This window comes from Mirounga leonina, unplaced genomic scaffold (assembly GCF_011800145.1).
Source record: "Mirounga leonina isolate KUSES-001 unplaced genomic scaffold, KU_Mleo_1.0 Mir_170, whole genome shotgun sequence".
In the NCBI taxonomy this organism is placed as follows: domain Eukaryota; kingdom Metazoa; phylum Chordata; class Mammalia; order Carnivora; family Phocidae; genus Mirounga; species Mirounga leonina.
The window spans coordinates 26174730-26190175 of record NW_023270433.1 but is presented as its reverse complement, the minus strand read 5'-3'; the positions used below and the strand labels follow the sequence as shown (position 1 = coordinate 26190175).

Here is a 15446-nt window from a genome sequence, read left to right as displayed (position 1 = left end):
AAATAAATAAATAAATAAATAAATAAATAAATAAATAAATAAATAAAATGTATGGAAACATGGGTGCCTGGGTGGCTCTGTCAGTTAAGTGTCTGCCTTTGGCTCAGGTCATGATCCCAGGGTCCTGGGATCGAGTCCTCCATCTCTGCTTAGCGCGGAATCTGCTTCTCCCTCTCCCCCTCTCTCAAATAAATAAATAAAATCTTAAAAATAAAATAAAATATGGAAACTTTAAAATGCCCTCCTTAATAACTAATGACTTAAAAAGGAAATAATGGGAATTGTAAAATTTGGGGGGCTCAAAGATAATGTACTACATATCAAAACTTGTAGGATGCAGTTAAAAGGAGAGAGGTAAACTTGCAGCCTTAAAAACACAAGTATGAAAAAATAGATTAAAAAATTAAGCATTTAATTGAAGAAAGTAAAAGAATAATACAGGTAGCCTTAGCAAAGCAAAGAAAGTCAAAAGAAAAAAAAATTAATGAAATAAAAAACAGTATCAAAGATCAACAAATCCAAATGCTGGTTCTTAAAAAAATAAATAAATTAAAAACTAGTAAACAGACATCTAGCAAGATTGATCAAGAAAAAAAAAAAGTAAAATTAAAGACAGTATTCACTACTGAAGAACAAGAGCTTTAGAATTTATGCTCTGAACTAAGTTACACTGACTTTCAAAAGAAAATGCTAGGGACAACTTTAAATCATTAAATTTGATAATTAGGTATAATGTGAAAATGATAAAAGTTTTCTGGGAAGAAATAAATGTCAATCAATTCAAGAAGATCTAGATAACCCATTATGAGAAATTGAATAATCAGAAATTCTCCTTTCCCTTTCTTTTCCCTACCAAAAGAAAGTTTATAGGGAAGTTTTACCATGCCTTCACAGGAATAGATTACTCCCTATGTTATATCTCCTATGTCAGAAAATTTAAAAATAAAACAAATGCTTTAAGCAACTCATTATATGAAACTGATAGCAAAACTGGATTAGGACAATGCCAAAAAATTTTTAAAGGGAAAATACACTTGTTAAACACGGATGAGACTATCTTAAACACAATGAATCAAATTTTGTAGTACTTGTGTATTAGTGTAATTTTCAACATTAAAGGATTAAAAGATTAAAGGAAAAAAACCTTCCATTATTATTTCAATAGATGACATTAAAAACTTTTGATAATTTCATAATCAACCAAAAGTGGGGGAAAGGCCTTCTGGCAAGCTTGGAATAAAATGGATCTGGAATTTCTTTAACTGGATGAAGGGAATATTCTCAAAACCTAGAGTGAGCAATCATATTTCATCATCAACTTTAGAAGACTTTCTGTCAAAATCAGAAAAAAAAAAAAAAAGTATGCTCTCCCTGCTTCTATTAAGCAGAATGCTAGAGGGCTCAGGCACTGGAATAACACAAGAAAAAGAAATTAAGAATTAAAAGCAGAGACAAAATTGGTAATGAGAATAAACCATTTGTGTTGTTTTGCAGGAAATTCTTGTTTAAAAAAATGGCTCTGCTATTCCAACTTCAGAGTTTAACGCAACTTATGTTTTAAAAAGGCCAAATTCAGTTGTAAATGATGGTGTCTCTCTCTTAGCCTAGCTAACTAGTAATAATAAAAACAGTGTTTTCCATTTAGCAATTATGTTTATCGGTTGTACAGTTAAACTGATGAGATTACTTTATCCAACCACCAGTAAGTAGTTTTACAGATTATAAGGAGGTTTGTGAGGAAAAAAATGAAATAGTTTATTCCAACTCTTTTTTTTTTTAACTCCAGCTAACTCTTAATTCTAATTATTCTTTTGTGCAGAGATGAAATGAAGTAAAGGTGCTATGAAATAGAAAATATGAATGGAAGGATTTTTGTGTGTGTGAGAAGATTCGTTGAGCTTACACGGGTTGCCTTAGTCTGAATTTAAATCTGTTCACATTTTGGATCCTGTCCCAGAACTCTGAAGTACACACTGCTTAGCCAAACTTAACCTTAGCTCTGAAAGCTAAGGTGATGTCGCAGACCCATGGTGTGTTCTAGTCTTAGTCATTTTTCCCTGGTAACCTGGACAGAGTACATGGCATGTGGTGGTGTGTCACCCGCCCCCTGTCTGCCTCTCCTCCATCCTATTTTACACTCCGCTTTTCACATTTTATGGTTTGTTTATCTTTCTTCTTTTCCTCCAAGGAAGCTGGAATATTCTTTTTTGCTGACTGAATTGAAAATTATTCAGTGAAAAGAAAACCGCAGCGATTCAGGGATGTTTCCATTTAGGAACAAAAATGAACATTTGAGTTAAATTGTCTTTGAGTTATTTTTCACATTGTTTATGTATTTTTAATGTTTTGGTTTGGTTCATTTGAACATTTCATTGTTTAAAATATGCTTTTGTAGAATTTGTAGTACTCTCATCCACCCTGTCTATCCTGGACCTATGATCTTTGATAGACTGGAGAGGCTAATATTTAGAGAGGAGTTTCCTGGCCTATGTTATGAGATGGGCCATAATTTCTGCCTCATTTCAACTAGAGTGTGTCAACTTGATAGGATGCGACAGGTGGACATTCTGCTGACCAGCATCTGATAGGGGAAGGTGGAGGCCCATGATGGATGGCTGTGTCTGATGACAAAATAAGCAATTCCATGAAAATGAGTGTGCAGAATAAAATTGGGACCAGCAGATGGTGGAGCTATGCTGTATCGTATTTCTTCCTCAGCTATGAGATTTGCTGTGGCCGCCTTTTCACAGAAGCCAGCTGGGGTTGTCTATTAACTGCCAGCACCCATTGGTTTGGGTAGAAGGGACTTATTGCTTTCTTTAGAATTTGTTCAGCCTCTCATTTTCATGTATGGCTTTATGTTCATCTGGTGGTAAAACATGATATTTAAAAGCAGAATATATGAGAACTGACCTTTCCTTGGAGAACATCCCAGCTAGATCCCATTTCCACAATATGATTATGCTTTGACATCTGGCTCTTTCCTGTTTCTTTTTTCTTTAATCCTCTGATATTTTAAATTTCTGTGATCTCTGCTGTTGTCACTTCAAATCTCATTACTGAAAGTTCTTTTCATTTTGTGAAGAGAAGAAACATTTCTCAGAAAACACCAACACAGAATATCGGGCTGTAATATAAACTTAAATCTAACGAACTGCTCGTTTTAGCTTTCCTTTGTAATATATTAAATTTACTGATCTGGAGTACCTTTAAGAAACATGTTTTGGTTTAATTTCTTAAACTTACCCGCTAGTTAAAATAGTTCCACTAGAGATAGAGTAAAATTCATTATAACTAACGTTGCCTGAACTGGTGTAGAGATTCTTTAGTATTTGAGATGAAAGAAAGGCAGAAACTACAGATAGGTTCATCTGAGGGACAGAAGCCTGGGAGTGCATCTTGGAGTCATGCTTGCTATCTATCCCTGGGGAGTCCAGGTTATGAAAGAAAAGAAGATTCACCTGACACATATGCTGCTTATTTTCGTGTTCTGTAGTTAGAGTCTTTCAGTAGCAGTTTGAATTTGATGGGGATTTAATGATGTGTGAACTGTTAAAAATAAGAAAGTAAGTTTGTGGCCGAGAACAGAGATTTAAAAAGGGCAGGTAGTAAAATAAAAGGCAGAGCAGGAAAAATGTGGTCTGTATAGCTGTCTTTAAGGGACATCTTGTTGACATACGGACATCTAGGCCTTAGACCTCTCTATTCCTGCATTTGAGGAGCGGATGGGGGTGTGAAGCTTTCCTCAAAAAGCCATCTTAGGGGCGCCTGGGTGGCTCAGTTGTTAAGCGTCTGCCTTCAGCTCGGGTCATGATCCCAGGGTCCTGGGATCGAGTCCCACATCGGGCTCCCTGCCCCGCGGGAAGCATGCTTCTCCCTCTCCCACTCCCCCTGCTTGTGTTCCCTCTCTTGCTGTCTCTCTCTCTGTCAAATAAATAAATAAAATCTTAAAAAAAAAAAAAGCCATCTTAGTGCATCCTACCATGCTCACGTATCATGTGAAATTTTCACTACAGTATGAGTTAGGAAAGGAGTTTGAAAAATACCCTGGCTGACTCTGGGAGTTTCTTCTTTAACTATCTCAATTAAGTAGGTCGTTGGAAGCCATCTAGGAGCACAGTGAACCCCAGGACACAGGAGTTAATAAGACCTGCCCCAAAGGCACAAGCATGGGTGATGCTGTAATTGGAGAATGTCCTGTATTGCCAGAGCTGACTCAGGTTCTCTGGCTGGCTAGAAGAGTTTTGTTTCCTTTCTCACTGCTGCGTGTGCCTCCCTCTGTGTAGGAAGAATTGCAAGTATTAGAAATGTAGTAAAAAAATATATATATATTCTTGATGAATATATGAATATATGTATATTCATTGGTTTGCCTGAGATGTTTAAGAAATGGCCACAGCCAAATCCAGGTCCTTCCCTAGGGTTTTATGAGCTCTGTCAGTTTCCTCCACCTTTTGGGTGCTTTTTGCTTTGACTTCATTCTCAGACAGGCTCTCATTGCTAATAGATAACAAAAATGCTCAGCTTCCATCCCACCAGCTTAGAAACCTCAGCAAAAAGAATGCCTCTTTCTTCCAGTAGTTCCAACGAAAATCCCAAAGCTGACTTTTATTTGCCTAATTTGTGTATATTCTTATCCCTGATCCAATCACTATTATGTACCAGTTAGGCCTGGGTCTTTTTTGCCCATCTCTGGGGACTGAGGGTGGGTCAGCCCCTCCTGAACCATAGGGGAGGGAAATGAGGATGCTGTCAACAGTAGAAGAGGAAGGGGACAGTCAGAAACAACAAAATGTCCACTATATCTGTCCCCAAAGCTATTTATTTATTTTTTTAAAAGATTTTATTTATTTGAGAAAGAGAGAGAAAGAGGGAGAAAGAGCATGAGCAGGAGGAGGGGCAGAGGAAGAAGCAGGCTCTCCGCTGAGCAGGGAGCCAGATGCAGGGCTCCGTCCCAGGACCCTGGGATCATGATCTGAGCTGAAGGCAGACGCTTAACCGACTGAGCCACCCACGTGCCCCATCCCCAAAGCTATTTAATGGGAGAGGATTTTCCTTCAGCCCAGAGCTCACTAGCAGCTGGGTTCTTTAGATCACACTTGTACTGTTGAGCCTAACCCCTCTCCCCATTGCCTCTGTTTTGCCACAGATACCTGTTTCCCAAGTTTACACTGTGCTGGACCGAGTTTGTAGACATGAAGATTCATGTGCCCTGTGAAACTATTGAGTACCTTGAAGCCAACTATGGTAAGAGCTGGAAGATTCCTGTGAAGACATGGGACTGGAAGCGCTCTCCCCCCAATGTGCGGCCCAATGGAATCTGGCCTATTTCTGAGTGGGATGAGGTTATCCAGTTATACTGAGACAGTAGGTTGAAATGGTAGAATCCCCCTTCTGAAACAAAGGTGGATAACTGTTTAAGAAGATAAATCTGTATTTGTCAAATGTAAGTAGGGGCCAAAGATATGTCAAGTGTGAAGATGCAGAAAGAGTCCTAACCTCTGAGCCATCTGATTTAATTCTCTCATTTTACTTGTATTAAGGAGTCCCCGTGTGCCAGGTACAGTGCTAGGTTAGAGTGGAGAAGCGGAGATGAGTGACACACATGCCTGTCTCTTCCCCTTCCCTTTGGTAAGCACCTCAGTTTTCCTTTGAGGGAAACACCCTTACCTTTGAAGCTCCTATAAAATACGATGTTCTTTCAGAATGTTAGATAATGGTTGGACTGGATGATGGGTTTATTGGGCAAAGCTAAGGAGGGATATGCCAGTAAAAAAGAATAGCCCGTTCCTGCAATCAGAAGTTAAGCTTGTATGTTATTGCTGCTTTTAAGGTTGTAGAGTTGGAGTTAATATCTAAGTGATCAGACTTTAGGTGGCATCAGGAAAAGATGCTAGATTCATTTTACAAGCAACAGAATGAGAGCTTCTTTCTAGCTTTGTCAAAGATATGCAAATTTCCGTACATTTTCTATTTTTATATTCGAAGTGAAAAGGAAGCTTGTGCTTGTGTGATGCTTTAATTCCCAGCTATTGTGAGAATATTTTCACTGACCTCTGTAGCACTTGTTAACAAATCATTCAAGCGAGATCATGCTACCAGACGTGATTTTGAAAGGGTTATGATTTCACAAAACTTACTTTCCTTGTTTCATTACCAACCATCTGTTAGGTAAAAATACGAGCTATTCAAGGACTTTAATATTTTCTGAATTTTTAATCCTTGTACTTCCAATTTTAATGTTAACACTAAAATATTAATAGAAATACCTCTAATTTTTCTAAGTGTACTCTTCTGTGTATTCATTCATCAATTACAGCTCCATATCTTTATTTATGGCCTATAAACCAATTTAAATGGTATATAAGCCTACCTGTCCCCTCTCCTCTATACTATATCACATGTCCAAAATGAAGATAAATGGCAAATCTGACAAATGCTTTCTCCGTCCTCCTATCCCCAGATCATGGTGTTCGTAAAATTTGTGTCCATTCTCATTGTTCTATCTAGATGTTCTGTCTGTTGCATATTGATGGGACGAGAACTCAGACTTCCCTGCTTTATCAAGTACCACCAATTTTAAAACCCTTCAGTTTCCTTTCCCCGCCTCAAGATGTGTTTCTGAGTGGGCTGGGATGGCCCTGTCTCCCCCATCTCTTCATGAGTCATTTAATGGTATATTCCAAGTGAGAAGTAAAGGTATATGTAGGCACAGTAAACACTGCTATCTTTTTCTTTGTCCAGGAAAGGAAGCCAAGTCTTACATTTCATTCAGGCTGCTTAGGACTACTTTCTCAACAAAATCCCAGACTTTCCTCTAAAACCAGAGAATAATAGCAATGTCAGAATGGAAACCAGAGGGTCTGAGGGAATAGGCTGACTGAATTTTCCTAAAACAAAGTTGGAAAAAGTGACCTGCAGCCACCGAACTCTATATTTTCAAAACACCAAAAACTTTTTTTTTGATAAATGATAACCACTGACCTTCCTCTCTTAGGATGAGCTTTCAATGTGTACTCATTGGATCTTTTCATAACTAACATAATGAGGTTTTCAGGGACTCTTACAGATTACCAGTACACTTGTCCCCAAATGACCGGCCACTGTAATCAGATTCTCTTTGCTGGAAAATCAGCCCATAGAAATTACACCCGAATTCTAAATAGCTGAACCTAATTTCATTTTTCATGGTTGAAAAAATATCAGGATAATAATAGTGTTCCTCGGTAAAATCTACCCTGCTTAGTGAGGACCATTTGCTTGTGCTCAGCATCTAGAAGTGTATGTAAAAGTACATACATATTTCTGCCCATTTCAAGTTGGGGCTTCCACTGTTTGCCAGGGGGTCCTACCCACCCTTTATATATATATATATATATATATATATTTTAAAGATTTTTATTTATTTGACAGAGAAACAGCGAGAGCAGGAACACAAGCAGGGGGAGTGGGAGAGGGAGAAGCAGGCTTCCTGCTGAGCAGGGAGCCCAATGCATGGCTCGATCCCAGGACTCTGGGATCATGACCTGAGCCGAAGGCAGACGCTTAACGACTGAGCCACCCAGGCGCCCCTCTACCCACCCTTATTTAAGTTATTTTTCTTTTATCTATCCCTGGAGTCCAAGGTCTTGAAGAATCCAAAATCTAAGATGTCTTGGCCCCATTGACAGAGATTCTATATCCTTCCCTCCACAGCCCACTGGCAGCTGAAATGCCTTTCTTGACTACCTTCTGGTTTCACAGGCTTCTGCTCTTGCTTGGTTCCTACCCTACCTTGAGGGAATGAAAGCTTTTCCCCAGACTCTGAAGGCCGGGCTTGCTTCTGATACAGATTCAGCCATACTTCATTCTGTGCTTCTTGACAGTTCTTAACTGTGCTCACTGTCCAGTGGATCTACCATCAAACCTCATCAGACCACTTTTCTTTCTTCACCTGAGTATTCCAACAACAGTTCTCCTCTTATGGCCACATTCAGGTCCACTTTGGTTTACAGGAGAAAACCTCTTATATTAACTTGGAAGTTAGGCACCCATGGATATCTCCAGACAGATCCTGAGAGGCAAGATTGATAACCTCTCACTTGACAACCAGGTGGCCACTTGCTTCTTCTCTAAGCAGGGATCACTTGGCCTTCTCCCCTCCGCTGCAGCTACTGACATCTGGCCCCTGGAATAAAACTGCAGTACAACTGCAGTTCCTAAAATCAAGCATCCCTAAGAAGCTGGGCAGTGGGATAGCCAGTTTGATTCCCTAGTTACAAACCCTGAAGTATGACTAGATGGCAGAATGTCTACCACCATCCTCCCGGAACAAGTTCATCTCAAGTGAAAATCATCTTGCTCTTGAGTCTTAAAAGCTATAGCGGTCACATTCATTCTCTCCCTCTTACTTTATAGCTAAATCAAGAAGAGAGAGCAGTGATTTGAGAACCTCCTGAAGCTAAAACTCAAGAGTGCCATGACTTTTGGCCCAGTCCTTGTGTCATTGCCTCACAGCACAGCATCTTTAACTCTGCTTGAGATGCTTGACAGAGAAGTCGTCCCGTGTCTCAGGAGTCAGTTTCAGGGTGTTTCTGCCATTCCCCACTTCATATCTTTCTGCTAAGATTGAGAGCCTGAGGTGACAAAGAGATCAAGAAGGAGTATTTCTTTCTTGTCCAGAATACTTAGGCTGTCTTCATACCTTTATCTGCAAAATGCCATATCTCCAAAAGGTGAAATAGTTCATGTTTGGAGACATCAGCCTTTGATCATGATACTCTTAACATCCAGGAGTACCTGATTCTCGTAAGCTCAAGATGTGTCCCATTGCTACTTCACCCCTTCCACTTCCCCAGGAAACCATTAGCTAAGCACTCATTTCTGAAGAATTCTTCCTCCTCCCCTTATTAATACTCTCTGACGGATACAAGCAGTTGAGAATAAGTTGTACTCATTCCTTTTCTTCTTTGTGACCCCCAAACCACTGTATCTAGTCTTAACTTGGCTCCAAACTTCAGATGGCACATAGGACAACAAGGTGTTACATAGAAGAGCAGCAGTTTGTAGACTGGGGACCAGAGCTGCATTTGGGAAACCCACTTGGAATGAATTCCCACACTCTAGCCTAACACCTCACCCAGTACCATAAGCCTAAGGCTGCAGATGTTTCTAAGTCTCCCCCAAGTTTCAGCTTCTGGAAAATGAACAATTCTTTCATCCTTAATATTATAAATCCCCATGGGAAAATTTCCCTCAAACACTAGTCAGAGAAAGTGCCACATTCCCAACTGCTAATATATAATTATCATGGAAAAACTCCAGTTCCTGATCAGACAAAAGGATATCTTTGAAGAAATGTCCCAGCAGCAATTTCTCTTTCCTCCTCCTCTTCTTCTCTCATTAAGACCCGGGCTAGGTCACCTGACATTTCACTTAGGGGAATCAACATGCTGGTATAAAAAGATCACAAACTTCTGAATTAGGCCCGAGTTTGCATCCCAGGTTCATCGCGTGGGGTTTGTGGTAGAGGACCTCTCAGCCTCAACTTCCACATGAGTGAATTGGGGAAATGTGTACTTCTCAGGGTTTTTAGTTAGGATAAAATGGAACATAAAGTGCTTAGCATCAGGCCTAGGATTAAGTAAATACTCAAGAAATGTTCCATTTCTTACCTCCAAGTCCCTTTTCTAATTATTCTTCAAATGCGATTAAAAAAACTATGGTTCAGAACATAAGCCTTACTCAGGAGGCTGGATGACTGAATTTGCTTAGTGAAAAAAATTGTTTCATTGTATCAAGGCATTAAAGGACAAATTGTATGGTTCATGAATTCTGAGACATTACCGAGTTGCCTCCTTCTCTAAATAGAACTAGTATTTTTATTTTATTGGTCAAGCTATTGTCTCTTAAGCTCTCCTTACATGATCCCTTATGTTACATAGTTCCTTGGTCCCAAGCAATTCACTCTCTCTACCTCCCTAGATTTGGTACTTGTTCTGCCTTGGACTTCTTCAATATTCTAGCTTTTTCTAGAGGTAAACCCTCATCTCCTTGTTAGTAAATCTCTACCCAGCAACATCAGATATAAGTCATGATTTGCAGAGGGAAAGAACTTGGAATACTTAGTTTCATGTAACTGTCTGTGCTGATGAATGTTTATATCTGTGTTTTAGTAAAGGAGAATTGAAAATACTCATTTCCACCTTCTTCCATCAAATTTGTGTTTCTGTCTCACTTAGGCAAGAATCTACAGGGTATGTTTTAAGCTGTTTTAAGCTTCTCTGCACAAACTAAAATCTAATTATAGTTTATAAGTCAAACAGACCAATTCAATAGTGATACCTTTTCACAGGACCAGTAGGCAAGTCTACATTTTTCTAATGAGGAATCTGTACTTCTGTATTCTCAGAACTTGTAGATTAGAATGCCCCTTTTGCCATCCCCCACAACCCAACCCAATGTAGAGATGATATAGGAACCCGTTAGCCAGCCAAGCTGCTAGACGCTTCAGAGCAGCTCTCACAGTGGAGTTGAAAAGGATTATGAGGAGAATTAGAAGTACTGTATTTTGTTTTATAAAACAATGTACTGTCTCATGCACCATTAAAAAAAATTACAAGATTTTGTAGTCTTTTGATGACTCATTCAGAGCATGGGTTTGTTAAATGAAAATCATATATAGCTATTTGTGTGCCCCTTCTACTTCATAACCAGAAAAACATGTATGTGAATTTTTTAAACAAAATATTTTAAACATGGGTAAATTTCAGCGTATGCTTACCAGTTGACTATTTGGTTTTATCTTCAGGTACAGGTAGTTTGTGGTACTACTGAAAATACCTTTAATATTATTATTTTGATCAGAATTTGTAATATATGATCAGTTTGGGATGACAAATAAAATTTTTTTAATCACTTGAGATGTTTTGAGTGTATTCTTGAAGTTTGCAGTACATATTACAGCCACTAATGTTCATAAGCAATCTGGTAAAATAATAAATCTTGCCACCAGTACAGTATTTCTAAAATTAAGGTAAAATGAAATCATATGAGTGGGCCCTAATCAGATATGACTGGGTCCTTATAAGAAGAGATTTAAGAATACAGACAGGCACAGAGGGAAGACTGATTAGGTAAAAGGAAGGTAGCCATCTACAAGTCAAGGAAAAAGGCCCTCAGAAGAAACCAGCTGTACCAACACCTTGATCTTGGACTTCTAGGCTACAGAACTGTGAGAAAATAAATGTGTTTTAAGCCACCCAGTCTGTGATACTTTATTTTTTTTTAAGATTTATTTATTTGAGAGAGAGAGAGTACACTCGCATGCAAGCAGGGGAGGGGCAGAGGGAGAGGAAGAGGATCTCAAGCAGACCCCTCCTGAGCTCAGAGCCTGAAACAGACCTCCATCTCATGCCCCTAAGATCATGACCTGAGCCAAAGCCAAGAGTCAGACACTTAACTAACTGAGCCACCCAGGTGCCCCATCTGTGATACTTTATTAGGCAGCCCTTGATTAATGCAGTAATCAAGACAGTGTGGTACTGGTAAAGAAATAGACACATAGATCACTAGAGCAGAATAAAGAACCCAGAAATTGACACACAAATATGCTCAATGGATTTTTGATCAAAGAGCAAAAGCAATTCAGTAGAGGCTAGGATAGCCTTTTCAACAACAAAAATAACCTTAATTTGCACCTCATACTTTATACAAAAATGAACCCAAAAGTATCCTGTACTTCAATGTAAGACTATGAAAATTTAGGGGGAAAAAATAGAAAATCTTCATGATCTAGAGCTCGGCAAAGAGTTCTTTCTTAAGACTTGATACCAACCAAAAGCACGATCCGAAAAAGGGAAAATTGATAAGCTGGACTTCACCAAAATTAAAAATGGCAAAAGCCTACAAGAAGAGGATGGAAAGTCAAGCCACAGACTAGGAGGAAACATTTGTAAACTACATGGCTGACAAAAGAGTAGCATCTAGAATATATAAAGAACTTGACCCTCAACAGCTTAGAAAAATCCATTAGAAAATAGGCAAAAGACATAAACAGACATTTCACTGGAAAAGATCCGCAGGTGATAAGCATGCTAAAAAGCATTCAGGACTGTTAACCAAATAGCCAAAGCAATCCTGAGAAAAAAGAACAAAGCTGGAGGCATCACATTTGCTGATGTCAAACCATATTCTAGTGCTATACTAATTAAAACAGAGACCAATGGAACTGAGTTGAGAGCCTGGAAAATAAACCCATGCATATCCAGTCAACTAATATTTGATGAGGGAGCCAAGAATACTCAACAGGAAATACAGTCTCTAATAAATGGGGCTGGGAAAAATTCGGATATTCATATGGAAAAGAATAAAACTAGACTTCTGTCTTCCACCACTCACAAAATTAACTCAAAATGGATTTTAAAACATAAATGTGAGACTTGAAGCCATAAAACTCCTAGAAGAAAATGGGGAAAAAGCTACTTGACATTGCTCGTATCAGTGATTTTTTGGATATGACACCAGAAGTACCAAAGGCAACAAAAGTGAACATAAACACGTGGGACTACATCAAACTAAAAAGCTTCTGCACAACAAGGGAAACAAAAAAATGAAAGGCAACCTATAGATTGGGAATAAATATTTGCAAATAATATATCTGATAAGGGGTTAATATCCAAAATATATAAGGAACTCCTACAACTCAATAGCAAAAAAACATAATCCAATTAAAAGTGGGCGAAGGAACTGAATAGACATTTTTCCAAAGGAGATAATTCATGTGGCCAACAGGTACATGAAAAGGTGCTCAACATCGCTAATCATCAGGGAAATGCAAATCGAAACCTCACACCTGTTGAAATGGCTGTTATTAAAAAGACGAGCTAACAAGTGTTGATGAGAATGAGCAGAAAAGGGAAATCTTATTCACTGCCAATGTGAGTGTAAATTGGTGCAGCTACTAGGAAAACAGTGTGAATGTTCCTCAAAATATTAAAAATAGAGCTACCATATGATCCAGCAATTCCAGTTCTGGATACTTATCTGAAGGAAATGAAATCATTATCCCAAAGAGATTTCTGTACTCCCTGTACATTGCGGGTTTATTTACAATAGCCAAGATATGGAAACAACCTAAATGTCCATCAACGTATGAATGGATAAGAAGATGTGGTATATACAGAGAATTGAATATTACTTAGCCACAAAAAAAGAGGGAAATTCTGCCACTTGGGGCAATGTAAGTAGACCTTGAAGGCATTATATTAAGGGAAATATTAGAGAAAGATAAATAACTATGATCTCATTTTATGTGTGGAATCTAGAAAAACCAAACTCAGAAACAGAACAGATTGGTGGTTGCCAGAGGAGGGGGTAGGGACTGGGGGAATTGGGTGAGGGTGGTCAGAAGGTATAAACTTCTGGTTATGAGACAAATTTGGGGGATATAATGTACAGCATGATGAGTATAGTTGACAATACTCTATTGTATATTTGAAAGTTGCTAAGACCGTTTCATCACGAGAAAACAAAAATTTTTAGCTATGTGAGGTGATGGATGTTAACTAAACTTGTAGTGATCATTTCACAATACATACGTATATCAAATAATTATGTTGTACACTTTAAACTTGTACAGTGTTGTAGGTCAATTATATCTCTATAAAACTAGGGGAAATGTTGCCATTTTTCCTTGTTATAATTTCTTCCATGAACACCTCCTGAAGTATTACTGAAGCAAATGCTAATAAATCAGTCCTTGCTCAGCTGATAATTAGAAAGCATTTTCTGTGTTGTCGCTGGTACGAGAAGTGACTGTGGTCAAAGAGCTTCCAGGTAGTTCATCCTCTCCCTCAGCTCCGCTTCATCACACTTTGTGTTTGGACCTCTTATTCTTTCCTTTGGATGCAAACATACAAAATCTGCTAAATTTCAGCATATTCCTCTTCCAAAATGTATCATTTTCCAGAAAATGTGAAAATGTCCATCTTTACTAAAAGTCACTACTACTTTTATTTCTAACCTTTTTACCTTTACTGTTCTTCCCATAAAGAATGTTTCCCTAGGACTCTTCTCCCCCTGCAAAGCTACCTATAAACTGCTGAGCAAAGGTGCTAAATGTAACAGCATTTTCTGGAGGGAGTAAAAGTTATCATTGATAATAGCGAAGTAAAGGGAGAGAGCTATAATATTTATTATTAATATAACTTTTTAAAAAAGATGTTCAACATCATTAATCATCGGAGAAATGCAAATTACAACCACGAGATATTACCGCACACCTATTAGAATGGCTAAAATTTTAAATAATGGTAACATCAAATACTGTGGTTGTCTCTTTTATGGTTTTCTTTTTGCATGTGTACTGTGCACATGGTTTGTACTATGATTTTATTAGAAAGTGCCCTTCAACATTTTACAAAAATTCATATAACACTCTTTATAAAAAATTTAAAGGAATGACCTTGCCACCATTTTTAGAAGACAGATTTTTAGGTTTTTGTTTTTTCTCCTTTCTTTCCTCCAATTCTTCATTGATTTGCTCTGTAAATTTAATAATCCTCTTTAACATTTATTTTCTTATTCTTTTGTGTCCTTTTTAGTTAACTTTTCCCCCAATTTAATTTACCAGCAAAAGCCCTTTAGCAGCTGGTGTCATTATCCTTAGGTTTTTGTAAGTTTAATTAATTTCATATTTATCACCAGTTTTTTTTCTCACCTAAAACTTTTAAATTCCATCTTTTTCTCTAGTTTCAGTAATTTGGAGAATATTTTCTAGTGAATATGGCAGGAAGGGTAGTTGGATGACTAATTTTCTGAATGTTTATCACCACCAAATGTCTTTCAGGTCACTTAGAAGAATGATAGGTGCAGTGTGTTAAGAGTTTGTTTTGGAACCTAAACTGTGCAACCCTCTAATCCGACCAGATTCCGTTTGTCTGACTTTACAGACAAAGGAAAAGCCTTTGCTTTTAGGAAGCTGTCCTCTCCTCATATCATGCCTGTTACAATTTACTAGAAGCCATCTTTTCCCCATACTCTAGTGGAAGACCAGAGACTATCTATAGCAGTGCTGCCCACTAGAGCATCCATCCTATGATGCTGGAATTGATCTCTGTCTGCACAATCCAATACAGTAGCCACCAGCCACATGTGACTATTGAGCACTTGAAATGTGGCAAATGTAACCAAGGAACTGAATGTTTAATTTTAATTAATTAAATAGCATCATGTAGCTAGTAGCCAGCATATTGGATAATGTACATCTAGAGAGTTTGATGGGACCAGCAAGGGCTTTGGAGTTGTACAAATTTGGACTCAGCTCCAGGGGTGACACTTCCTAGTTTTGTGATCTTGGGCTAGTTATTTAAGTTCTGAGTTCCAATTTTTTTCATCTAATGGGGCTAAAATTAATTTCTACCTATGAGGGTTATTATAAGAAATACAGGAAATCTACAGCATCTGGG

At 38.2% G+C, this 15446-nt stretch overlaps 1 protein-coding gene across 10 annotated transcripts in view; it reads left to right on the top strand.

Moving 5' to 3' along the window:
- Window positions 1-15446, top strand: part of FKTN (fukutin) — a 79341-nt gene that overhangs the window by 59813 nt on the left and 4082 nt on the right. For 7 of the 10 annotated variants that reach the window (XM_035016149.1, XM_035016150.1, XM_035016148.1 and 4 more), the window contains one exon: window positions 5150-7186. In XM_035016149.1, the coding sequence (XP_034872040.1) occupies window positions 5150-5363 (214 nt within the window). In that variant the 3' untranslated portion in view covers window positions 5364-7186. Of the gene's footprint in view, window positions 1-5149; window positions 7187-8397; window positions 10902-15446 lie in introns of those variants that run through there. The other 3 variants (XR_004681251.1, XR_004681250.1, XM_035016151.1) reach the window with 3 other exon arrangements.